The 26,044-nt window shown below is 35.2% G+C and overlaps 4 protein-coding genes and 1 pseudogene across 6 annotated transcripts; 3 read left to right on the top strand and 2 right to left on the bottom strand.

Annotated features, from left to right (window-relative positions):
- Positions 1 to 1,593: 1,593 nt before the first annotated feature.
- LOC103830458 lies at positions 1,594 to 4,910 on the top strand. Of its 3 annotated transcripts, XM_009106242.3 has the most exons (12): positions 1,594 to 1,988; positions 2,212 to 2,415; positions 2,484 to 2,668; positions 2,738 to 2,864; positions 2,929 to 3,126; positions 3,193 to 3,298; positions 3,401 to 3,699; positions 3,789 to 3,862; positions 3,936 to 3,987; positions 4,074 to 4,163; positions 4,230 to 4,288; positions 4,370 to 4,910. In XM_009106242.3, exons 1-12 carry the CDS (start codon positions 1,878 to 1,880, stop codon positions 4,749 to 4,751), a joined length of 1,887 nt encoding a protein of 628 aa, XP_009104490.1. In that variant the 5' UTR covers positions 1,594 to 1,877; the 3' UTR covers positions 4,752 to 4,910. The 3 variants fall into 3 exon arrangements, with proteins under 3 accessions (XP_009104490.1, XP_009104488.1, XP_009104489.1); XM_009106240.3 differs by having other exon boundaries at positions 3,193 to 3,699; XM_009106241.3 differs by having other exon boundaries at positions 3,193 to 3,699; positions 4,233 to 4,288.
- A 2,652-nt stretch (positions 4,911 to 7,562) lies between these two features.
- LOC103830460 (metal transporter Nramp1) lies at positions 7,563 to 11,077 on the bottom strand. Its single transcript, XM_009106243.3, has 11 exons — positions 10,678 to 11,077; positions 10,039 to 10,117; positions 9,905 to 9,945; positions 9,609 to 9,687; positions 9,426 to 9,530; positions 9,230 to 9,339; positions 8,974 to 9,155; positions 8,656 to 8,899; positions 8,338 to 8,574; positions 8,159 to 8,254; positions 7,563 to 8,093 (listed from the first exon to the last, which is right to left on the bottom strand). Exons 1-11 carry the CDS (start codon positions 10,792 to 10,794, stop codon positions 7,785 to 7,787), a joined length of 1,599 nt encoding a protein of 532 aa, XP_009104491.1. The 5' UTR covers positions 10,795 to 11,077; the 3' UTR covers positions 7,563 to 7,784.
- A 261-nt stretch (positions 11,078 to 11,338) lies between these two features.
- LOC117126742 lies at positions 11,339 to 16,235 on the top strand (annotated as a pseudogene).
- A 3,078-nt stretch (positions 16,236 to 19,313) lies between these two features.
- On the top strand, positions 19,314 to 23,368 carry LOC103830462 (probable WRKY transcription factor 40). The gene is made up of 4 exons (XM_009106246.2): positions 19,314 to 21,796; positions 22,250 to 22,600; positions 22,699 to 22,815; positions 22,910 to 23,368. The coding sequence occupies exons 1-4, from the start codon at positions 21,707 to 21,709 to the stop codon at positions 23,243 to 23,245; spliced, it is 894 nt and encodes a 297-aa protein (XP_009104494.1). The 5' UTR covers positions 19,314 to 21,706; the 3' UTR covers positions 23,246 to 23,368.
- Positions 23,306 to 26,034, bottom strand: LOC103830461 (probable GMP synthase [glutamine-hydrolyzing]). The gene is made up of 4 exons (XM_009106245.3): positions 24,186 to 26,034; positions 24,011 to 24,094; positions 23,790 to 23,919; positions 23,306 to 23,711 (listed from the first exon to the last, which is right to left on the bottom strand). Exons 1-4 carry the CDS (start codon positions 24,254 to 24,256, stop codon positions 23,448 to 23,450), a joined length of 549 nt encoding a protein of 182 aa, XP_009104493.1. The 5' UTR covers positions 24,257 to 26,034; the 3' UTR covers positions 23,306 to 23,447.
- Between the last annotated feature and the right edge of the window lie 10 nt (positions 26,035 to 26,044).

A 26,044-nucleotide genomic window follows, 5' to 3' on the forward strand; every position in this document is an offset into this window, starting at 1 on the left:
ATTTTAATCCGCACATAATACGAATTTTGGGTTCATTATTTAAACTTATATGAAAATAATTATCAAAAATATTGTTTAAAGTTTTGTTTATAGAAAATCGATTATACAAATAGTATGTTAACGAAATATATACCTTAGCCGCAAAAGTATAGTATAACAACTAATACGCTATACAAATTTGGCTAAGTTCTATGTTTTACCAAAATATTTTTTAAAAGATAATAGTGGAATTTTTGTAAATCATATAAACGCAAAAGCTTATTCTATATTAAGATTCTAAATGATCGGTTAGATTACAAATCATTGTATAATAATAATTAGAAGGGTTTATTTTAACTAAATCGTTAAAAAATTATAGTAAAAAAAACAGTCGATAATTTTTTTTTATTTTAATTAATTAGATGAAAATAATTATCAAAAATGTTGTTTAAAGTTTTGTTTATAGAAAATCTCTTTTACAAATAGTATTTACCAGGTATATACCTTAGCCGCATAAGTATAGTATAATTAATATGCCATATTTTGACCCCCAAAAAAATAATATGCTATACAAATTTGGCTAAGTTTTGTATTTTACAAAAATATTTTTAATAGATAAATAATTTGAAAGATTAACGATAGTGTAATTTTCGTAAATCACATATATGTAAAATGATTGGTTAGATTAAAAAGTATTGTATAATAACAATTAGTAAAGTCTATTTTAATTAGACCGTTATATTTTTATTTTATATTTCGAAAACAGTCGATTTTATCTTAATACTAGGCATGGGCATTCGGGGTCCCAATCGGGTTTCGGTTTTATCCATTCGGGTTTCGGTTTTTCGAGTTTATCAAAATCAACCCCATTCGGGTTATATAAAAGTTCGGTTCGGGACCGGTTCGGATTCTATCGGGTTCGGGTCGGGGTTAGTAAATCTTCAAAGAACCGGTATAACCCATTGTACTTTTGGGTTCGGGTCCCAATCGGTTCTTCGGTTTAAAAATACCTGATTTGTACCTATTTTGTAACTAAAACATAAATGAAATCGGTTCTTCGGATTTAAAATACATGATTTGTACATATTTTAATAGCCAAAACATAAGTAAAATCGATTCAAAAATAAGAAAAAACATCAAACATGATTATTCAAAATCAAGCGAAAGATAAACATAGTTAGTGATAGAAAGAAAACCATATAAATGAAATCATAAAACAAAAAATAAGTTCTCATGAAATGAGAAACATTATTCAATAAAAACAAAACCAAAATCTAAAAACTTCAGGCATCAACCGCCACATTCCACCATCAACCTTCATGTAACAGATAATTATTTTAGAAGTTCAATAATATCTTAAAGTATTTTGGATACATATTAAAAATTAAGATCATATTTGGTAGAAGTTCTTTTTTGTGATTTTAAATGTTTCGGGTTCTATCGGATATCCATTTAGGTCCGGGTTCGGTTCGGATAATACCCATAACCCAAAATACCAAAAAACAAGATCCATTCGGTATTTATGTCGGGTTCGGATCGGTTCGGATTCATTTTTATCGGATCGGGTTCGGTTCAGATTTTCGGGTTCGGTTTATTTGCCCAGCCCTACTTAATACATTAGATGTAAAAGGTAAAAGAAACAATTATGGAAACAAATGGATGATTCAAACAGAATCTCAGATGTTGATTGAAAACGAAAGAAACCAAAATTTTCACAAATTAAAATGAATTTTGAGTTAGTAGTGGTATATATACAAAGTTTGTTTTGCATGTTTAGCACACACCGCTTAACCTCACAAGTCAAGAACACCACCACCATTCGAAACCTCTCTGAAGCGTTGCGTCTCTAGGGTTTATCCAGGGTTTGTTCTTCTTCTCTAACAGAAGAAGAAGAACTAATGGCTTCTTCCATTGTTGGATTAACCGATCTTGCAAGATCACTCATCGACGCTGGAAACAGACTTCTCAAACCTCCTCCTTCAGCTGACGAGCTTCTTGCTCTTCTCAACGTACGTCTCCTTCTCTTCGATTCCTTCCAATCAAAATCGTGTCTTTCTTCCTTTGTTATGTTGGGTTCTACAAATTAAGATTAGGGTTTCTCTTCCTTGCTGATAAGGGAACCTTGGATGTTGATTTCACCTCACTGTTTGGTCAAAGCTTGGTCCTTTTTTGGGTTAAAGGTGAAACCTTTTTCCCATTGAAACTCTGATTTCAAGTTGTTTCCTGCGTTAGGAAACTGAGTGTCTGCTTAGAGATGTGGGGCAAGGCCAGCCCTTGTCAATGCAACACGCTCTGATCCCATCCAAGAATGCTTTGGTGTCAAGTGGACTCTTGACACATCCTGACTCCGAGGTTAGGGTCTCGCTTGCGTCATGCTTAACCGAGATCGTGAGGATAACTGCTCCTCGAGCTCCTTACGGTGATGATCAAATGAAGGTAAACAACAACACTCTCTTCATCTCTCTCTCTGTAATGCTCTGTTGAAACTCTGCTTCTTTGTACAGGAGATCTTTCGCTTGACGGTTGAAGCTTTTGAGAAGTTAGCTGATGCATCCTCCTCTCGCAGCTATGGGAAAGCTGAGTTTGTTCTTGATATTGTATCAAGGCTCAACTCTTGCTTGGTCATGTTGGACTTGGAGTGCGATGACCTCGTTCTACAAATGTTTCGCATCTTCTTGAAAGTCTTAAGGTAAAGATTAATCCTAACTCTCACATTATCTGAGAAACTCTTTACTGAATTGCCTTTTTTGTTTATTAGATCTGATCATCCTTCGGTGGTGCCTTCTTCGATGGAGATGATAATGATTACAGTTATAGATGAAACCGATGAAGTATCCACAGATCTGCTTGATACTCTATTAACTAGTGTCAAGAAGGAAAACAAGGTAAAGGTTTTTTCATGTTTCAAGCTAGCTCTCTCAGCGTCAACTAACTTGGGATATGTTTTAGAATGTTTCACCAATGTCTTGGAGTCTTTCGGAGAAGGTTCTTAGTAGATGCGCCCGTACACTTCAACCATACATCATCAAAGCTTTGAAGTCTACAGGGACCAGCTTTGATTTGTATTCTCCAGTAGTTTCCTCCATATGCCAGACTGTTTTTGCAACTCCTGAAGTCCACAATCCAGTTAACACCAAAGATAATGAGGTGTGTTCATTGTACAGTTTCAGCGTCTTATAACAGTGTCATTTAACGAATTAGCTTGTGATCTAGGACAAACTGGGCTCCAAGAGACCTGCGAGGGAAGGAACAATCCGAACCAGTGGGAGTGACAAAGTAAGAAAGGGAAACATTCTGAAGCAAGAAGTGCAGTGTGAAGGTAAAGATGCAGAAACAGATTTAAGGATTAGAGGGAAGAGAGGAAGGAAACCCAATTCATTGATGAATCCTGAGGAAGGTTATGATATTGATTGGCTTTCAGGGAAAATAGATGCATTGAAGACATGTTCAAACAAAAAGCTTATTAGAGCATCACCATCATCACTTGGAAAGGTGGCTGCCAGGAAAACACCTCCGGCCCTGACTGGTTCAGTTAAACGAAGCCGAGTTAGTATTGGTGAGAGTGATAATGATTCAGATTCTCTTTCTTCATCAGAAGAAGATGAGAGAAAGATTAAAAGTTCAAGCAAGAAGAAGAAGAAGCCAGTATTTAAACCTAAGGGTGTGAGCTCCAGCGGAAAAAGATCATCAGCTCGCTCAGATACTAAGAAGAAGAAGAAGGTTTCTCAAGTTGCTATGTCGCCTTCTGTCCCCATTATTAGCTTTTTGATTTTAACATATGATTGATGAATGTATTATCTTCTTTTCAGAAGTCTTATACGGATGAATTTGGGGTGGGTTTGGTCGGTCAGAGAGTTAATATCTGGTGGCCCCTCGACAAGACGTAAGTGTTATATGAAAGTGGAAGATTCTTGTTCCTTAAGTGTACGTTAATCATTGCTTTTTCACTGTTGCAGTTTTTATAAAGGCGTCATAATGTCTTATTGTAGTATCAAGAAGAAGCATCTGGTGAGAAACCAACTATCTTTGTTCCTCATATCAGAATCATCCGTGTTGCTTAGTTGATATTATATGGAATGTTTGTTCCCCCTCAGGTATTATATACTGATGGAGTAACAGAACAGCTTAATCTCATTAAAGAACGCTGGGAGTTACTTGAGGATCTCACTTCTTCTGCCAGTGAGGTACTACTGAGTTTCTATTTCTTTTTTTCGAAAGAAAGTGTAATGATTGATTCCCTTATTGATCAGCAGGATATGGAAAGTGATCTAGTCAAGAAAAGCGGAAACACTAGTCCCTCAGCTATAAGGTGTGTGGCCTAGTTGCTAGAATTCTAGTTATTTTGACTCCTTTCTTCTGAATGATGTGGCGTGTATGTTTATGGTGATAGATCCTCCAGTAGACCATTTGTGAAGAAGGATTCTGGCAAAGCAAGAGAAGGAAAGAATCTCAAATCGTTGAATGGTGAAAGTGACAGAAGAGAAGAGCAGGAAGATGTGGACAGTCAAAGCGAGGATGAATATTATAATAGTGAGAAGCAAGAACAGTCCGGAAACAAAAGTGGTGAGAGCTTGAAAGTGGCTGATAGAGAAGAGAAGGAAGATCCAAGGTCAGAGACTGAGAGTGAAAGAGAAGGCTCGGAGTCAAAAGAGCCCAAGTGGAGAGAAACAGAGAATACGGAGGACGAAGCAGAAGAGGTTGATGATGATAAAGTGAGAAGCACAAGGTTGCGTGAGACTGAGAAAGACGCTGATGAAGATAGAGAGTCTTGAAACTGGAGTTTATACTTAGGGCATTGTGAGCAAAAACCATTTTTAGATAGATTCTTTCTGATTCTAGACTCTCTGTATTTTTTTTTTCTTTGTTACACACGAGATTGTTTTTTGAACTAGTTTGAGAGATATGGCATCACCTGGTTTGTGTTGTGTCAAGAGAGTTTCTGACATTTGTATTTTAGAAAGCATGATCGGTGTTAGTAATAACAATCTAATGGTTATGACTTGTGAGCTACGTTTTGATAGAGAAACGACTCTGGAAATCGTCTATGTATATTAATTACATTCAATAGTCTTGGATCGGACACGGTTTGAATGAGACACTGCCACTCATCTTGTTCAATTCATATAAACGTGTGGTCTTTACGTCATCTATCGGCGCCGTTTACATGAACCCTAACCGTGACCCTCAAGCCATAGTCGACTAAAGTTGTTGGAGTGATCTTGATTTCTGCAAACACACCAAGGTATATTTTTATCTAATGATTCTTCAAACCCACCGACTAAACCATATGACCTACTAGCTCTATGTTTACAAGTGACCAAAATCTAACGTGTGTAATAAGTTTACCTATTTAGCCCTAAAACCTCAGTTTCTAAACCATAACCTTTTTGGCCTTGTAGAACTGGTATTACTATGGTAACATGGTGGCGGAATGGGAGACGCAAGAAGTGAAAGGTGTAGACTAGGTGGTGCTAAATCCGGTTCTAGTTCTTGGAACACCGCTCCAGTCAGCGGTCAACGCTAGTTTAGTCCATATCCTCAAGTACCTCACTGGCTCAGCCAAGAGGCCCAAGACCTATGCTAACTTTGTTAACATGAAGCTGAATTATTCTGCCAAACTTGAAAACACTTATAAGGTTTTATAAGGATCACCAGACTTGAGAAGTAAGCTGCCAGACTTGAGACGTAAGCTGCAAGACTTGAGACTTGAGTGCCAGACTTGAGACTTGAGTGCCAGACTTGAGTGTCTAAGAGTGAAATTCGTGCAATTTCAACTTGAGAGGCAAATTTGAATTCAAATTAGGTCCTGACCTTTAGAGAGAGAGGCTGGACAAGTGGGGATTAAAATAACATGTTGGAGAGAAGAGAGATGGCTGTTAGGAGCTGTCACTATCACATTGGAAGCTCCCCTGCATCTCAGCCATCCAATTCAAATTAATTCATATCCTCCCATCCCAACCATTCATTTTGAATCCAGATCTCTCTCTCTCTTTGTCTTCTTCCTCTCATTTGTCTAGTGTGTGTGTTGGCTATAAAGAGTCCTCATTGTAATCAATTATAATCTAAGCTGAAAGAGGGGAGTTCCCCTTTCTTCTTCACCATTCTCTTCTCTCTTGATTACTGTCAATCTCTATAATCTCTTGTTACTCGTACTCTCTTATTCTCAACTTAATTTACTGTTCATCACTTATCTCTTTGTTTACTCTGTTCCTAATTGCCTTTTACTCTCATATTAATCATCTTTTCTTACAAACTTGACTCAGGTCTATGTGGACGTCCGTAACGTGGCTCTAGGACATGTTATGGTCTACGACACCCAACGCCTGAGGCCGTTACATCTTTTTCAGAAATGAAATTTATAAATATCAGTTGGGATATAAAAGGGACATGAGTGGTATTTGGTATTGTGACTTTTACGTTGCATGGAAGCTTCATCGGACGTCCGCTTCCCGCTTCGGAACTAGAATCGAAATCGGAACCTTGTGGAAGCTTGCGGAATCTCGCTTCCAAAACGTTTCTAAAATATTCTCTTTAAAAACCTGTTGGAAGCTTACGATTCCGTTTTGGAATCACGATTCCGTTTTGGAATCACGATTCCGTTTTGGAATCACGCTTCCGTTTTTAAGAAAAATACAATGTATACCAATAAAATATAAAACCATAGTTTTAATCCTTATAAAATAAAAAATTAATAGTAATGAATATTGAGTTATAAATATACAAATATTAAAAATAATACTATAAATTATCTTTGTACATTGAGATTTTTTATTAAAGATATAGCACACATTGAAATATATTGTGTCAATTATTTATGAAGTATTAAAAATAATTAATATAATATTTTGTTGTGAACTTAATTTATGTGTATTTTTACAGTTTTAATATAAAATCATTTCAAAATTATTATAAATGAATAAATACTTTATTTCAGATATAAATCATAAAAATTTTAGTCCTATTTTTTAAAAAAAATTATATATATATATAGATATACGCTTCTAACACGTACCCGCTTCCTAATATTTTTTAAAAATTCGCTTTTGCGCTTCTTTACGCTTCCGCTTCCACGTACCCGCTTCCGCGTACCCGCTTTCGTTTCCATGTAACATAGCTTTTGACTATTTATCCCGTATAATATTTTTAAAAATTCTTCGCCTACTCCAAAGTTTGGTCTCTAGTATCATGACTTGTAATTTGGCTTGTTCAGTGATTAATACGCTACCTTTAGAGTGATACACAAGAAATCGTATCCACATTTAGTTATGTTTTGAGTTTTTAATTCGTTTAGCCTAGGTGTTCGGACGAGAAGAATGCGAGGGCAAAGCCTTACAAGTTCACTATTAAAGAGCTTGCAAGAGAAAGGTCATCTGCATCTTCCTCAAGATTCGAACCAAAACAACGTCATAGTCGAATCCTTGAATATGATACCATTACCAACCATAGATTCTGATCATACCTACATAAAATATTTATCTAAGGTGATACGTCTGATTTGACCAAGTTATTTGTTTAATCTTGATTCATCATATATAGAGCTGATTGCTTTCTTTTTGTAATTGAGAATATGTTACTCATATATGTATGACATAATAGTGGAAGCAGTAATCTTATTATCCAATGTCACTGTAACGTTATCCTTACATAAACGCAAGAGAACATGATTAAGAAAAAAACAAAAAGACAAACCAATTATAAGAAGGTGTACAAATCCTTTCATTATAGCACAAGCAAAAGGTCCCTGTGGAGTTGGTTCAGGACCAGTTTTATTGGAATCAAAAGTTTTATAATGATTGAAATACAACTCAATCAACATCGGACGTAGAAAGTTTGCCATGCAACTGCATATCGACAATGTCTTGTCTTGGAAGTGTCTCCACAGTTTGTGAGTTTGTTGATGCAAGAAGAGGAATAGCTTTCCTGTTTCTCCGGAAGACAAGATAAGCTATGGAGGCTAAGTAGATAGCAATGCCTGAGAACCCAAGAATTCCACAGAAGACAACAAGGCCAAGCTTCATGTGACTATGGACAAGTAGTTTAATGAAACTGCTTACTAGATAGTATATGTTTATTCCCATGATTAAACCACCAATGACCCAAGTCAAAGCTGAAACCTGTTAGAACAAGTAAAGTCAAGAGAGATGAAGGTTTAGTGAAAATGAGTTTGATAGTTACATACCGCTATTGGGTTTACGTATGAACCCATCTTCATTTTGCAGCTAGTGAATTTGAGAAGAGGAACTAACGCAAACGGTAGCTCAAAGGATAAGATCATCTGTTTAAAGTTTGTTCAGTCAATTTGATATGGTGTAGTAAGTCATATAGTATATGATTAGAGATGAGATATGATTGTTTTACCGAGGCAATGATGATTAACTTGCCGGCTCCAGCTGAACCACCAATGATAGCAACGATTAGACTAGGGATAATAGCTAAGCATCTTGTTAAGAAGTTTCTGAGCCATGGCTCGAGTCTTAGGTCAAGAAACCCTTGCATTACGTATTGTCCAGCGTAAGTTCCTGTTATCGTTGAGCTCTGCCCTGAAGCAAGAAGTGCTATGGCGAATAGCTTTGAGCTCCATTTACCAACAACGTTCTGTTTCAAAACAGATGAAGCAAAATAATTAAACATTAATGTTTTTAAAGAAACAAAAGACGTGGCGAGCAAGCAACTTACCCGTAGCAGAAACGAAGCCTTGTTCAAGTCCAAATCCTCGCATTTAGCTCGGTCTTCAGGGCTTAAGTCCGGGGCATTACAAACAGCACCACTTACTGATATTACAGAGACGTTAATGAGAAAGGCCACCGTTAGAGCCAATCCGCTTTCTATCAAATAGAATCTACAAGCCTCCTTGATACCCGTAGCTGAACGTGGGATCTTTCTTGAGAGAACTAAGGCAGAGTGAAGGAAGAGATTGTGCCTGTGGTGAAAGATACGGTCGTATAAAGAAAATTTTCTTATGAAGATGGGTGAATAGAGAGAGAGTGAGCTTACGGCATAACCATGGCCCCAAGCAAAGAGATTGCAAGACCCGTTGCACCGTTTCCTTTGAGTTGGGGAACAAAGAGACCATGCAGGACTTCTCTTGGGTCTGGCTTTGAGTAGTGGAGCTCAACGAAGAAGCATATAGCAATGGTGAACACAAGAAATGCAATCAAGAACTCCAACTTTCTCACCTGTAGACAAACATCATCAGAGTTGACCATACACATAGCACCTTGAAATAAAAAATGATAGTCAAAAGGCATACCCCATATTGTTGAAGTGCTAGAAGCATCAGTGTACTTAAGCCGGTCAGAAGAACACCAATCCAAACCGGTATGTGAAAGAGCATGTTCAGAGCAAAAGCTGTACCGATTACTATAAAATGAAACAAGTGATGGCAATTAGCACTAACTGAGATATTTGATTAGAGAAATGAAGTGAAGAGTAAAGAAAGTTGGTGCCTTCAGGGATGTCACAAGCGACTACTGCAATTTCAGCAACAACCCATAACAAAAAGTTCGGAACTTTGGAGTATTCGGCTCTACAATGCTCAGCTAAGTGTTTTCCTGTGACCATATAAGAAAAATTTAGCAAACTTAATGTATAAAACTTAAAAGCAAAGAGTGATTTGAAAGAGTGTTAACCTGTGACAACACCAAGATTTGCAGCCAGAGATTGAATCACCAAAGCAGCACAAGAAGCCACCAATATGATCCAAAGTAACTGTTGTTTAAAGATTAAAAACAAAAAAATTGGAACTATAAGGTGAGCAAGCGAACATAGGGAAGTGAAACATTGGCTTATGACTTCTAAATTTTAAGAGACAATTTACAAAAATATAGATCCCCTAAATTGTTTAAATTAATTATTTTTAATTACAATCTTTACTAAATTACTTATAGCTCCCCGAAATATCAAAACCTGCACAATATATACGTACCTCATACTTGTATTGTGCTCCTGATTGCAGATCAGTCTCAACTGCAAAAAAAAAAAAAAAAAGAAACAGTGATCATCTATAATTATAATGAAACTGATATAGCAAAATGAATTGGCTCTATGATAGGATCTTACAGTTTCCAGGATCAATATATGCGATTGAAACAAGAAAGCCAGGGCCTAAGTAAGCAAAGAAATTCTTCCAACTCTTCTTCTGCAAATATATTTGAAAGAAAGTTATTGATTAATACAACAATAAGATCCTCTCATTGTGTGTTTAAGTCTCGATACGTTGTTGACTCTAACAGCTACTTGACTCGGAAACTGTGACTGGAATTGATTTAGTTCGTTTAAATAGTAAAATATTAAAACATACTCTCTCCATTTTAAAAAAAAATGTATATTCTAGATAAAAAATTTGTTTCATAAACATATATTTTTTATATTTTCAATACATTTTTGTTAACTAATAATGAAATTGTGAAGTTCAAAAATATTAATTGCATTTTTTAAAGTTTTATTGGTTTAAAAATATAAGAAATGTAGAATTACAAAATTATGTATTTATAACTAATTTTAATATGTTTTACTAAAAAGTATGAAAATTTTAAAACATGTATTATTTTGAAACGGAAAGAGTATAAAGCGAACACGTGTGAGTTTTGCAAAAGATGTGAAAAACAAAAACCGTGTTTTTCAAGAACAGAATCTAAAACTTGGTGATTGAGTTGTGATTATGAACAGAATCTAAACCATGTTTTTCAAGAACCAAACCTCGGGAACAATAATCTGATTAGGGTCAGAGTTGTCGATGAGTGGAGCGTCGGAGAAGCTGCTGTTGCCACCGTTATTCGAAATGAATTGAGGACGTTCAGATGCTGAAGCTGCCATGGTCGTCTCTCTTCTTAGTAATCTCTTTGTTAATGGTTTTGACTATGAGAACACGAGAAACTATATATAGAGACTGGTGGACTTAATTAGTGAATAATTTAAGTGTGTGAACCCAAAAAACCTCCGAATCTCAGGAACAAAAGAGAGTAAATAAGTGTAGAAAAAACAAGAAAAAGGTGTGAGAGTATCTCTTAACTAAAAAGAGGAGAGTTTAATTAAAGGTTGTGACTGGCTGGAGTTTAGTTTTGTTGGGTCCTCAAAGTGCATTAGAGTCGATTTATTTTGTGTTTTTCTCTCAGTTTTGTTATTGATCCAATCCAACAAAATCACAGGAAATTTTGCATAATAAATAAAAAATATTTTAATATTGATTTGTTATGGTATTACAATTGTAAAAAATATTAAATGAATGATTGTACAATTGATCATACTATGTATATTTTAAAGATTCAGCTCATATGTTTTTTTTTTTTGATAAAGGGCTTCAGCTCATATGTTGCTGACAAAAAAAGAAAGATTCAGTTCATTGAAACCAAGAGACTAAAAAGATTGTCACAATAATATAAGATTAAAATTGTAAAAAATAATTAAATTTTTTGTAGATAAGCTAAAGAAATCAACTGGAAAGTCTTAGATTTCCGATCAAGAGTCTTTAGTTATAGGAGTTGACTTGAGACAATCAGTATAAAATAATTTGTATAAGGGTAACGATTGGATCTCAGTGACTCGATCAAGGTGCGATTGGATCTCAGCGACTCGATCAAGGTGGGTCCCAGTCACTTTCAGTCTGGTTCCATAGATTCTCTGTAACAGTGTAATTGGATTTGGATGGCTTTCACTTGAACCGTAATCAACATTTATTTCTATTGTTGTTATTGGCACCATCATGACAATATACTTCTATATATATATATTTCTATGAATAATAGTAAGTAGAGTAAAAAGGGGAAAATATTTTTTTGACTTGATTGGTCTGTTATTAGTGAACCACAGACTAAATTAGTTTTTGGAGTAAAAAGTTGCACTAGAATGACTATATACGTTCACAACCAATAGCACCAATATAAAATAAGAAAATTTAATTTACTTGGACATAAAATTTCGATTGTGTTTATGTCTTTATGAGAGAACAAAACAATATTTGTTAATAGAGTTAAGAAGAAATCAACCGTTTGTGACGCAGGTGAACATATTTTCGTATATATTTTGTATATTGTTATATTTTATAAAATGATTTAATATATTTTTTAATTTATTTTGTACTTGATAAATATTTTTATGTTTGATAATATAGTCCGTAAAACTGCAACTTTTAAAAAAAATCATAAAATAATCCGGTCTACCATATAATCATATAATACAAACATTCTTTAATTTAAGCATTTTATTTTTATCTAGTAAAATTATAATGATATAATGTATAATATTATACTTATAGAATATTTATTTAATAAATGAAATTTAACTAGTATTTTAAGTATTATTTTATGTATATAATTATTTTTATTTGTTATTTGATATATTTTTAACGATGATATATAAATATTTGTAATCAATAAATATATGATAAAATTGGCCTAATTTAAAGTCTTTTTTTGTTGTCAAGGCCTAATTTAAAGTCTATCCAATCAAGATACTAAAGTCTTCTACCTCAATTATGGCTTTTAGCTATATACATGGAAGTTGACTCAGGTATAGATTGGTTCTTATCTTATTCATGGTGCAGTTTTTTTAATGCATTGAAAAATATATAGAGAGAAAGAATCTACCAGTGTAGAATCATCAAGCATATAATATGAAATGATCGCACCAACCTATTAAGTACATATATGATAGAGACAATATGTATGTATGTATGTGTGTATAGTATTGATGTGTGTGTATATATATATATATATATATATATATATATATATATATATATTGATTTTGGAGATTCTACGGGTGTAGGTACATATGAAATGATGGCGACGGTAATGTGGCAAGATGCATGCAGTAACTAGATAAAGACGGGGATTTTTTTACTGGTATGCATGAGTTATAGAGCTGGGACTGGATAAGTGCGTTGTTGTAAAATATGGGCTTTGAATTATGACTTATAGAGATTGGACTCTTAGTGAGATGTGAGAGTATATGGGTTTGGTTCAAACAACTGATAGATATGGGTTTGGGGACAGAAGTATTTGGTTAATCAATGATTCTCCTAGATTCTCAAGCACTGTTAGAAGCATGCTTCGGCTGAAGCAAGATCTTCAACCCTTCCTACACTGCAGTGTCAGGGATGGTAACAGGGCCTTGTTCTGGTACGACAATTGGACGGACCTGGGTCCATTACATCTCCTATTTGGTTCGTCGGGTCCTAGGGCTCTAAGGATACCTCTCAACGCTACTGTGGTTCAGGCAGTACGCAGTGGTCATTGGAATCTTCCTCCGGCACGTTCTGAGCTCGCGGTAACACTTCAGATTATCTTGTCTACGTTGTCGGTTCCCTCTGCAGTAAACGGTGGCGATGTTTATTTGTGGAGGATTCAGTCTGGTGGTTTTGGTCCGTCTTTCTCTTCCCGGGTAACTTGGGAAAGGTTCGAGCTCCTAGTCCTTTAGTTGATTGGCACTCCGTCGTTTGGTTCAAAGAGGAAATCCCTCGATGTTCTTTTATTTCTTGGACTGTTTTCCTTGGAAGGCTACCCACTAGAGACCGTTTGATTTCTTGGGGACTATATGTTCCACCAGGTTGTGTTCTTTGCTCTAATGTTGATGAATCTATTTCCCATCTCTTCTTTGAATGTTCTTTTGCGGTTTCTACTTGGACTCGTTTTTGTGGCAGGTTTATGACGTCTCCTCCCCTGTCTCTACCAGCACTCGTTGACTTGTGCCAGCAACTCCAGGGCTCTCATACTCCCCGAGCAGTAGCAGTTCTGAAGCTCCTCAATCAAGTCATCATCTACTCCTTTTGGCGAGAGCGTAATGCTCGTATCTTCAAAGGCTCATCTTCGACTCAAGAGGCTTTCTTCAGAGTGGTTGACCGTGTAATGAGAGATAGGCTCCTGTCTTTGTCTCGACCTACTGTCACTGCTCCATTGCCTTCTTTGCTAGAGTTGTATTTTTGGTTCCTTTCCTTTTTCAATTAAAGCTACTCTCTTTACTTTCTAGTGCTCTCTTGCTCTTTTTCTTTCTTGTAATAAGTTGTGATTCACAACATGTAAACTCTAAAAAATGGTATAAATCTTAACATTTAGACAAAAAAAAAAAACTAATAGATATAAAATGGGCTTTGCACAGAGGGTGGAGATCAAGTTGTGGAAAGCCAGGATTGAAGCATCTGAGAGGATCTTCACGTTTCTCTCGAACCAGACTACCTTTAGATTAAGCATTGCCAGGTTACAAGTACGTAATAGTTTCTTTCTTGAATCTCTAGCATTGCCTTTATTGCATGTTCAATTTCTAACAGGATCAGTGACCTGTTTTTCTCCTAATTAACCAAATGAAAGGATAATGAAACAGTAGATGACCACCACGGTCAGCTGAATTGTTACAAAGCCCACATATAAAGATAGTGCAAAATGAAACATTCGCCTATAACTTTAAAAATATTAGTGGTTAATATAATATAATCATTCAACTTCTAAATGGACTAAGTTAAATGTACGTATTGATTATTTAGTAATTGTTTCATGCTCCATAAATTTTAGGACGGGACATATCCATGTATTTAGAGACCAGGGCCGTCTTAAACTCAATAAAGACCCTGTTCAGAAAAAAAAACAAAGTCCTCTATAATAACCTAAATAATTTATGTTTTTTCTTAACAAAATATTATTATAAGATATAATAAATACACACAAGCTAATATATAAGTAGAAGAAAAATCTTTTGGTTTTATGATTAAAAACTTACAAAAAACACCTCTTTGAGACTATGAATTTTTCAAATACTTTTTCTTTTGATTTCTTTTTGTATCCATAATTATGAGTTATAATCTATATAAAAACTAATAAAGCAAAGAACCTGGATAGTCGTTAGACAAAAAGCCATAGACTCTTGATTTGATTAAACAAGTAGTTAGAGACTCTTCATTTTTCTTCTCGACAGAAGCTTAGACTAGTTTTTTTTGTTTGTGTTTATTATATTTTTTTTAAATTATTGAAAAAAAAATATTTCTCTCCTTATTTATAATCACTAATTAATCATAGTTTCCTAAACATAATCAATTTAGAATTTTAACTTTCTAAATTTACATTGAATATTAAAACAAACACCGGCATCTATTTTGTACTTTCCAAAATATATAATTGATATAAATGTTAATTACTTCCTGAATTATTGCATTTTGTTAGTTATGTAAACAAAATCAAATTTGTAATATATATTTATTGGTTAGTAAATAAAAAATTAAACTGAAATATAGTTATCTGATTTTTAAATTTATAACTATTACTAAAACAAAAAAATTATGGGCCCTCTAAAATTTTGGACCCTGTTCGACCGCTCCACTTGCACGTGCTAAAAGACGGCCCTGTTAGAGACACGTTCGTGCATATACTGCATTGTATTGTCTGGTCTATTAGACTCTTCCAATGAATTCGTCACGAGGATATTTGAATGAATCAGTTGAGACCGTATTATATTATTATTCCTTGACAAGTCCTTTTTGGTTTTGGTCGGCCATCCACCATAAAGAAACAAATATTATTATTTCAAGAGAACAAAACAGACAAATGACCAAAAAAATAATTGCTAATTTGGACAACTGGAATTAAATATTTATATTCACATTAGATGTCAAAGAAAAACGTGTAATTTACGGAAACACATAGTTACTCTGATGGCTAAGACTATAATAACACATGTCTGTATGTGGATACATATGACATCATTTTTATGCTGTAACCACGAAATCAAAACACCTATTTAGTCTTTAACACTCTATCCTAAACTACTAAATCTGCCAAGATCGACCCATGAGTTATCAATTTGAATTTATATTGTATTTCACTCGTTACACATAAGTTATGCTCCAGTTCTATTGAAGTCTTGTAAATACGCAATGAAGTTAATTTCTATATATATTTTCCAAAACGGATTTCCATGATTGGAGTTAGTTTTTTATTTTTTGAAAAAAATGATTGGAGTTAGTTTATTGAAATATATCACATCTATAAAAAGAGGCAATGTATTATGCAGCCTTTTTCATCTAGCAACGTAAGAAAATGAACTACTAAATTAGGAAGAAAAGATAACGCGTGATATCGAAGAAACAAAAAACAAAAGATTATAATCTAAGATTTAGGAATAGTCTTTGCACTACAAGAAAACAGCGGTATTCTGACGGACGTTCCGACGGAAAATGAATTCCTCGGAATATACCGAGGCATTTCCGAGGCAATTCCGAGGAAACACAAAATTTTGCTTCCTCGGTATTCCGTCGGAATATTCCGACGGAATTCCGAGGAAAATTCATCTCGTCGGAATATTCCGACGGAATACCGAGGAAACTAGTATTCCTCGGAAAAAACCGATGAATTCTGAGGAAATATTATAGACGTTAGAGAGCCGTTGGAGAGCCGTTGGGGGATTTTAAAAATTCCGAGGAAATTCCGACGAACTAGCCGTTTGCATCGGAATTCCGTCGGAATTTCCTCGGACCGTCGGCAGGATTTCAACTATAAATACAAGCACCCCTCTTCCTCTTCATTCACTCCATATCTTCATCCTCCCTCTCACTTTCTTTACACACGAATTTGATTCATAAAAAACATGTCTTCTTCAAATTATTTTCGTTCTTGGATCGATCGACCTCATTTGGATCCGAACACGAGATTGCTTACGGAAGAATACCAACAAGGTATAACCGAATTCATGGGGTTAGTTCACCGACAACCGGAAGCAAAAACAGGTATGTTAAGATGTCCTTGCTCGAATTGTAAAAATAAAAAAGTTATTAAAGAATGGGATGTTTGGACTCATCTATATTTGAGTGGGTTTACACGAAGTTACAAAATTTGGTATCATCATGGAGAAACTGATTATGAACTTGGTAGTACTAGCGAACCTCAGCCAGCGGTTAGATTAGAAGATCCAATTAGAACGGATGTAGATTACGGTGTAGGTACTGAGCAGATGGTAAATGATCATTTTAGAGGGGAAGATTTACCCAATGCCGAAGCTAGGAGATTTTATGATATGTTGGATGCTGGAAAGCAACCATTGTACGAAGGTTGCAGAGATGGTCATTCAGCTTTATCATCTGCTACAAGATTGATGGGCATTAAGACGGATTATAATTTGGCTGAAGACTGTGTGGATGCGATTGCTGATTATGTAAAAGGTATTCTACCCGAAGATAATGTAGCTCCTGGCTCATACTACGAGGTTCAGAAACTCGTAGCTGGTCTTGGTTTATCGTATCAGGTAATAGATGTATGCAGAGACAACTGCATGATTTATTGGAGGGCGGATGAACAGCGGGTTTCATGCAAATTTTGTGGGAAGCCTCGTTATAAAGATACGAGTGGAAGAGTTCCAGTACCATATAAAAGGATGTGGTATTTGCCTTTGACGGAAAGGTTGCAGAGGCTGTATCTGTCTGAACGCACAGCGAAACCAATGAGATGGCATGCGGAGCACTCAACAGATGGTGAGATCAGACATCCTTCAGATGCAAAAGCGTGGAAGCATTTCCAATCAAAGTATCCCGACTTTGCGTATGAGAGAAGAAATGTCTACCTTGGATTATGTACTGATGGTTTCAGCCCGTTTGGCAAGAGTGGAAGACAGTATTCTCTATGGCCAGTCATTCTTACACCATACAACCTACCCCCAAACTTGTGCTTGCGACGAGAGTTTTTGTTTCTCTCGATTCTCGTTCCTGGACCAGAGCATCCTAAGAGATCACTTGATGTGTTTCTTCAGCCACTAATATATGAGTTGCAACAACTATGGACTCAAGGTGCTGAAACATACGATGTTTCGTATAAAGAAAACTTTCAAATGCGGGCAGTACTAATGTGGACAATAAGTGATTTTCCAGCATATGGTATGTTATCTGGATGGACAACGCATGGAAGGCTATCATGTCCATATTGTCAAGATAACACTGATGCTTTCCAACTAAAACACGGAAGGAAAACGTGTTGGTTTGACTGTCACAGGAGATTTCTACCACCAGATCATCCATATCGTAGAAGTAGGAATTTGTTTACGAAGAACAAGAGGGTGTTTGACAGTCCACCTCCGGAAATTCGTGGGAAAGATTTGAAGACACAACTTAGAGATTTTGGTGCAGAAAGGACGCCAGATTGATGATGGTCTTGTGAGGGACGTGGTCGACCTGGTCCAAACTCAGGTGTATGACGAAGTGTCTCAGCTTCAAACCGATGATGACGATTCGACGGCCTCGACCAACTTGTCTCGGGTTCGAATCAACGAAATCGTTGAATCGGTAAGTTTTTTTTTTTTAAAAGTTCAATTTAATTATTTCTTGATTTTTATTTTATCATCAATTTAAATTATCTAAACTTGGTTATTTATATTTCAGTCGGTTCCAAAGAAAAAGGGACGTTTGGTCGGTTTGGGTCGTCGCTCCCGGTCGGCTGCTCCTTCTTCTGCACCACATGCGTATGTTGATCCAGAAGTTCTTACGGCTCAGCTGAAGGACAAGGATGATCGGATATCTGCGTTGGAGACCCAGATAGCAGCTCAACAGGCGGGCTATGAGACCCAGAAGAGGCTGAACGAGCAGATGATGGAGATGATGAAGAGGATGTACCCGAACGAGACGTTCCCGAACATTCAAGACCCGTAGTTTTTTTTTTTTCCAAAAACTCTGAATGTTTTATTTAAATTTGAATATTATCTACTATGTTTTATTTTATGTTTTATTCAATTTTAATTTTAAATTTTAAAAATTTTAATTTTTAAAAATAAAATTAATTTTAAAAAAAAATAAATTTTAAAAAAAAATAAATTTTTTCAAAATTCCGAGGGAATGGAGTTCCTCGGAAGATTCCGAGGAACTTTCTCCCCTCGGCAAATTCCGACGAACTTTAAGTTCCTCGGAATTTTCCGAGGGAAAAAGTTCCTCGGAATTTTCCGAGAAACTCCACTCCCTCGGAATTTTCCGAGGGAAGAAAGTTCCTCGGAAAAGTCCGAGGAACATTTGTTCCTCGGTATTTTCCGATAATCATTCCGAGGAATATTTCGTCGAAACTTCCGAGGATTGGACCATCGGAATTCCCTCGGTATTTTCCGAGGAACCTTCCGACGAACTTCGTGTCCTCGGAGTTTCCTCGGAATTTTGTTTCCTCGGAATTCCGTCGGAATTTTCCGACGGAATTCCGAGGAAGTATGAAATTCCGAGGAGATGTTTCCGATGACTTGTTTCGTCGGTATGTCCTCGGAATAGCGTTATTCCGACGACATACCGACGATTTTTTCCCTCGGTATCCCGATGTTTTCTTGTAGTGTTGGTTTTCACTTTTCATACTTGGTCGTAATATTAAGTGAACATAGGCACTAAGAACACAAAGCAAAAGACCATTCCAAAAAGGCAAGAGGAATTAAGAACAACATATTATTATTTAATAGACAACACAAGTTGTAGATCCTTTGTTAGTTCATGAACCCTTGAATTGAGCCTTTTTTTTGTTCCTTTAAGTTCAATGCATCTCTAGAGAGGTCCAAGATACAGAATAATACCACAAATAGAAAAGTGTAAAACAAACTTTCAACTCTAATACTGTTCTACAAATAGCTAAAGTACTGTACACATAAATTGGAAAACAAATTAAATAAAAATATTTTCATTGGTTTGGCTAACAAAGTGTCCGTCGTAACGTCGATTTTTATTATACGGTGACGTATGTTGAAAATTGAAGAAACTAATTTGGATATAATTGTACTACATAAAATATACATTATATATTACATTTCTCCCCAAAAACGTTATATATTACGTCTTAGAAGTGTATAAACACTATTATGTCGAAATAAACTTTTTCGTTTGCTAAAATATGAATATCATATATGTGAAAGCTGTAGGATTTACAAGGCCTAAATTTGTGTTACCTTGGCAAATAAAACAAGGACAACACAATAAACTACTATGCGTGATTCAAATTCATAAAAGAGGCATAAATAAACTAATTAAAACTAGCTAGATTCATATGAAATCTTATAAAATTATTCGTAAAAGAGGCCTAAATTTTTAAAATGAGTTCTAATACCAAATAATATCTTAATCTCATTTATCACAAAATGATTACAAGTGTAGCTTATATACAAGTATCAACTATAGCTAAACCGCTTAACTGTACCGAATTATATACAAGCTAATAAGTTCTCTTGGATGCATGAGATTTTTTATATGAACTCTACAAATAATTGTATGCGGAAACCACGTGATGGTTATCTAGTGGTAGATAGAATTTAGGTTGTTTAGAAACATTAGTTCGAAGACATTTTGCTACACTTTATTACGTGGCTACGTGGATATGAATCCATTGCTTATAATTTATTTGAATACTCAAAGAGATATATGATTCATTTGTGGAAGTCCACCTTGAAAATTAGTCTAGATTCTTCTATAGATCTAGGATACTCCAAATTGATAATGGTAGTAATAAAATAACTGTAAGTAGAAAGAAATGTAAAAGGTATAAAGAATATATTATTGTAATGCAACAGAAAGTCCAAAATGATCGGTACATGATGATTCCATTTCCATCTCTGGATCAGTCAAGTTTCTAGTGGATATGCTTGAGGTCAATATATATTTCTGACAAGCCGTGTCGGCTTGACTTTGACCGAACAACTGAACAAGGCACACGTTTACATAATTAAATACTAACGATAACGACTGCCAAAGAAGAATCTCCCAATTATTTATAGTGACTCGCATTAGAAACATATAAACCACGTTCCGCACTCTGTTATAGTATTACTATACACATTGCGATTATACTAGTACTGTACCCATGGCACAAATTATTATTCTCGCCAACCGTAAACAAATATTAATCTTTCAAATTAAGCATGCTTTTTATACATTTCAGTATCATAAACCAACAGTTGATCATTTATTTGGTCCTTAGTGCATAATTATTACTTATGTATTTAAGAACATACATTCTAATTTTTTTCCTTCTTTTTAAGGCATTTTCTTTGAAACACTTGTAAGGCATATTATAATTATTGTCTAATGTTTAGGTCTACTATTAGTCAACCTCCATGACAATTTAGTATAATAATACATTATGCATGTATTGAATCAAGCTTTAGTTAAGTTTATATAAGAAAATCACATGTGGCTATAGCATAGGTCTCTGCTAAATCATTTCTCTATTCGTTTATTTTATTGAAATGATAGACGTTTTAAATTTTACATCTTGGTTGTTGCCTCCAAGGAGTAAGGAAAACGTGGAAATAATTTTAGAATTATATTTAGTCGACAGCTGCAGAACGAATCATATACCATATGCTTGTTAAAATAAAAAATGTCACCAAAATATAAAATAAAAATCAAGAACATAGATATTAATTAAATTTAGCAAATAAATGATAATAAGAATTGGACAAAAAACACGTGTGCGAGTGTGGTGGACCCGAGAGAGACGAGTTGAGTCTAAAGACTAAAAGTAAAAAGGAACATACATGATCAGGATGTCCATTAGTTTATTACATGAAAAAGCATATGCTGCTCACGTCTCTCTTTCCACCTAGTTTCCTCTTTAACACTTCACTTTATATATAGAATCAAAAATCATTCCTTCCTTCCACAATTCCAGAAGAGTAAAAAACAAGAACCCAATAAGATCGACTCTTTCCAAGAATCTATCAACTTTTTCCTCAGCTTAAGGAACTCCCACACATATACACATACCCATCCTCAAGAATCAAGATCCAAGCAGAGTCATCCATGGACCAGTCTTCATCATCTTCTTTCGTCGATACTTCTCTAGATCTCACTATTGGTGTTACTCGTATGCGAGTTAAAGAAGATTCAACGGTATGCTTCTCTCGTACTTTTGATCCTTTACATCTTCAAAAAAGTTCAATAACACATATCATTAATTAATGAAAATTGTTAGTATTTCATTATCATGAACCAACGTATATATCATTTTTTTTTTTTTTTTTTGAAACACAACCAACGTATATATCAATATCTCTTATATACCATCGCAAATATCTACATATTTGCATGTGTAAAGATATTTGCATACCCACATATATTATATGTATGTATGCACACAAAGATTTTTATATGTACTTGGTATATATATATATTTCTTTATTTATGAACTTAAAAAGGACTTTGCTACTAATTCATGTGTTGAGTTCTTGAAATTTGATTGTAACAACATATTTTAGGCTGTATAAATTTGATTATGATATGTTAATACATCTTGTTACTAACTTCATACAATATATATATATATATATAAATGAATCATTGTAGACAAGTGCTTTGGTGGATGAATTAAACCGAGTGAGTGCTGAGAACAAGAAGCTCTCGGAGATGCTAACTTTAATGTGTGAAAACTACAACGTCTTGAGGAAACAGCTGATGGAATATGTTAACAAGAGCAACAACATGACAGAGAGAGACCAAACCAGTCCTCCCAAGAAACGCAAATCTCCAGCGAGAGATGACGCAGTTAGCTCTGCGGTTATCGGTGGAGTGTCAGAGAGTAGCTCTACGGATCAAGATGGTCAGTATCTGTGCAAGAAGAAGCAGAGAGAAGAGACTGTTGTGAAGGAAAATGTCTCAAGGGTTTATTACAAGACCGAAGCTTCTGACACTACCCTCGTAAGCTTTTCATGAAAACTAGCTAGTAAATTTGGTATAAATATCTTATAAAAAACTATATATGTTTTTATTGATTATAGAAGTTGTGTTCTTTATAGGTAGTGAAAGATGGGTATCAATGGAGGAAATATGGACAGAAAGTGACTAGAGACAACCCATCTCCAAGAGCTTACTTCAAATGTGCTTGTGCTCCAAGCTGTTCTGTCAAAAAGAAGGTACTACTAATCAAGATTAAGAAACAAAAAAAAAAAAATCAATAGAATTAGCTTGTCAGGCATATTAATCTGATTATGTTTGTATTGTCTTTAGGTTCAGAGAAGCGTGGAGGATCAGTCCGTGTTGGTAGCTACTTATGAAGGTGAACATAACCATCCAATGCCGTCAAAGATCGATTCAAACAACGGCTTAAACCGCTACATCTCTCTTGGTGGTCACACTGCACCAGCCAAGGGAAGTAGTAGTTTGGCTGAGCCTGTGACTGAATCCAAGAAAGTAACTAGCCCATCAAGAATGGATATTCCAGAAGTTCAGAAACTTTTGGTTGAGCAAATGGCTTCTTCCTTGACAAAAGATCCTAACTTCACAGCAGCACTAGCAGCAGCTGTCACCGGAAGATTGTATCAACAGAACCAGACCGAAAAATAGTTTTTTAGTTTCAAATTCTATTAGTATTTTTTTAGATTTGAATTTGGCATATGAGACAAAGAGAGTAGAATCTATTATATGTAACATGAAGTAATCGTTTTCAAAGCAATCTCACATAATCAAGAAACTACTCCTAGTTTGACAACAAAACACATGTACAAATGCAAACACATAACAACAAACTAAGCAGCACAATGTTAAACTAGGCTTCATCCTTGGATATACACTCGTGGTGTCTGAAGCAGCTAGTGAGATGGTCGTTAGTGAGACCAGCTGTTTGCATGAAGGAGTAGATAACAGTTGGACTAACACTTCTAAAGCCTCTGCGAACAAGGTCTTTGCTTATCAGCTCAGCTTTGGAAGTCTTTGCAGGGACTTGGCGTTGGTACCGGAACTGACTTTGAGTAGGCTTATGGTTAACGAAGTTCCAAATGTACTTGTCAAACGATCCAAACTCAACTATTATCTGAATCATAGAAAACCAATAACAGTCAATAACACACAATTACAAGCTATGATGAGGTTTTATAGATTATTAAGTTACCTTGCGAACTTGGTTTGCGTTCTCGAGGATGGACCGTAGCTTCTGCTCTGATAGTAATGAGTCAGGGGATGTTATCTTTTTGTTAGTTAGTTCAGATATTGCAACTGGATCAAAGTCCATGAACACTTCCCTGTGCAAACAAAAGCAAAAAGCAGTTTGAGATTCGAGCTCATGAGAAGATGATGTTACCATAAGACTCTTGGTTCTAGACTTCTAGTTACCTGAATGATTGTCTTTTGGAAAGGATGTCTTTCCAGGATAGTTCAGCAAGAGCACCAGACAGGCTTAACAACTCGAAAAGTTTCCTGCAAAACCGAATAAGAGGGTGGGTTTATAATCAACAAAGAGCATCTCTCAGGCTCAAGTAAAAAAGAGAGGTGATTAGTGATTACGTACTTGTCATCATGGACGGGAACTCCCCACTCTTCATCGTGGAAAGCACTGTAACATTGGTCTATTATTAACATGAAAACAAACAAAAAACATCAGTCAAAGTCATAGCAGAGGAAAAGATTTCAAGGCTGAGATAAAATTAAAGACATAAGCCTATCACTATCAGTATAGAGACATGACAAATACAGTATAGTATTGAAAACAAACAAAAAACATCAGTCAAAGTCATTGTTAAGAAATGTTGTAGCGAAATCAAAAGGCGAGGGCAAGTTGCTCAATGGGGATCACGGGAATGAGTAAGCTTTGATTATTACATATACTAAAAACAAAAAGAGAGATCTTTGGAACAGTGACGAGAAAAAAATATCCTTTTTTTGACTTGGGAGAGCCCTAAAGGAGATGACTTTCCCGATTGAGAACGAAAGGAATCGAATTTAAGGAGGAGGAGAGAGTGAGGAAGAGTAGGAATGAAGTGAAGTCGTTCGTTAGCTAGCCAGTCTTAGTTTCTAAACGTCATCGTTTGGTTCCTTCGCTTCTTTTTCTAATTAGCAGTCCGACCCGACCCGGAGAAAACGGTTAGATTTGACAAGTATCTTTTGTTGGCCTTGGCCACTTTGCTGTGAGTGTTTCATCAGATCGGATCCAAACATCGTAACCCGATAACGTCCAAGATTAGAGTTAAGATTCATCGACTTAAAATAAGTATATCCCTTGCTTAATGATTACTATACAGTACTTAAACGTAGGTCAGGAATGTCTTCTGGCTCTTGTCTTGTACTATTAATTAATTTAATCCACGCCAAGACATTTGTTTTAAGTTAGTCCACTGACAAATTCCTTTTAATATCATTACTTTTGGCCTATAGGGCAAATGATGTCATAGTTGTTTCAACAACAGTTCCGTAGAGAAAAGAAATGTACTAGCTCTAGCTGCATTTTCCATGTAACTGTAAAATCAGTTTTGAGTACAAAAAATAACACAAGCTGAGAATAAAAGAGTAGAAAAACAAGATATGTAGTACTAATTATTAAATGACTTCCTAAACCAATTCCTCTTTGCTCGTCTCAATCTTTTACCCAATAGTCCAATACATTGTCACATGACTCACATCTATATCTTTAGGTATGAGAAACTTCTGATTTAGATCAATTCCTCTATATCAAGAACATCAAAATCAGGTATTACAACTCTCAAAGATCCTTAGCTTATGACAATGAATGGAGGAGTGCACATATAAACTTCTTTACATAAAGGTTGATTTAAACCATATTAAGAATTTAGTTCTTACTACATTTCTTTTCCAGGTTTGAACATATTTTAAAGCCGATTGCTGAAGTCATCATCAGCAAAGAACAACAAGGATTTGTTGATTTTGATTCCTTCTTTACTCACACCATTTTCCATGAGTGTTGCCATGACATTGGTTCGTATACCATAACACTTCTAGATGGTGAAACCTCTACAGTGAGAAATGTTTTACAATAAAAAAGTCAGATGATTCATAATTAACCAATTTTGATTCAACAGAGTCAGATGACATCATCGTCCTCCATTTTGTGTTGAGATTTTCAAGTTTTGTCTCTAGCAATTTCTTTGTCATTGGAATACATGAATAGAGTTTTAAATCCTTCGAATCTATGGAAACCGAAGAAGTTGCTCCATGCTTTTCACTTTCATCTTTCTCCAATATGGGTGTTAGTAGAGTTTAAGGTTAGAATAACTTTGTCAATTTACCAAGCTTTTAATTTTTCTACAAAACAATATAGTAAACCAAGAAGCAGAGAAACTGAACAACATAGTAACCATGAATCTAACATTCTTACCCAAAAAAAACTTGGTCATTTTAATAAATGATATTTTA

Source organism: Brassica rapa, chromosome A07 (genome assembly GCF_000309985.2).
Source record: "Brassica rapa cultivar Chiifu-401-42 chromosome A07, CAAS_Brap_v3.01, whole genome shotgun sequence".
In the NCBI taxonomy this organism is placed as follows: domain Eukaryota; kingdom Viridiplantae; phylum Streptophyta; class Magnoliopsida; order Brassicales; family Brassicaceae; genus Brassica; species Brassica rapa.

What these genes read in the sequence shown, in the direction of transcription:
- LOC103830460 (XM_009106243.3), bottom strand. Translation starts at nt 10,794, where the DNA reads ATGGCAGCTTCAGCATCTGAACGTCCTCAATTCATTTCGAATAACGGT. An exon ending in AAATCTTGGTGTTGTCACAG is followed by an intron (nt 9,531 to 9,608) that starts GTTAACACTCTT and finishes ATATGGTCACAG; the next exon opens with GAAAACACTTAGCTGAGCAT. An exon ending in AGGCTTCGTTTCTGCTACGG is followed by an intron (nt 8,575 to 8,655) that starts GTAAGTTGCTTG and finishes GTTTTGAAACAG; the next exon opens with AACGTTGTTGGTAAATGGAG.
- LOC103830458 (XM_009106240.3), top strand. Translation starts at nt 1,878, where the DNA reads ATGGCTTCTTCCATTGTTGGATTAACCGATCTTGCAAGATCACTCATC. An exon ending in ATCTTCTTGAAAGTCTTAAG is followed by an intron (nt 2,669 to 2,737) that starts GTAAAGATTAAT and finishes TTTGTTTATTAG; the next exon opens with ATCTGATCATCCTTCGGTGG. An exon ending in GTGTCAAGAAGGAAAACAAG is followed by an intron (nt 2,865 to 2,928) that starts GTAAAGGTTTTT and finishes GATATGTTTTAG; the next exon opens with AATGTTTCACCAATGTCTTG.
- LOC103830462 (XM_009106246.2), top strand. Translation starts at nt 21,707, where the DNA reads ATGGACCAGTCTTCATCATCTTCTTTCGTCGATACTTCTCTAGATCTC. An exon ending in GAGTTAAAGAAGATTCAACG is followed by an intron (nt 21,797 to 22,249) that starts GTATGCTTCTCT and finishes GAATCATTGTAG; the next exon opens with ACAAGTGCTTTGGTGGATGA. An exon ending in GCTGTTCTGTCAAAAAGAAG is followed by an intron (nt 22,816 to 22,909) that starts GTACTACTAATC and finishes TATTGTCTTTAG; the next exon opens with GTTCAGAGAAGCGTGGAGGA.
- LOC103830461 (XM_009106245.3), bottom strand. Translation starts at nt 24,256, where the DNA reads ATGTTAATAATAGACCAATGTTACAGTGCTTTCCACGATGAAGAGTGG. An exon ending in GTTCCCGTCCATGATGACAA is followed by an intron (nt 24,095 to 24,185) that starts GTACGTAATCAC and finishes TCGGTTTTGCAG; the next exon opens with GAAACTTTTCGAGTTGTTAA. An exon ending in TCCAAAAGACAATCATTCAG is followed by an intron (nt 23,920 to 24,010) that starts GTAACTAGAAGT and finishes TTGTTTGCACAG; the next exon opens with GGAAGTGTTCATGGACTTTG.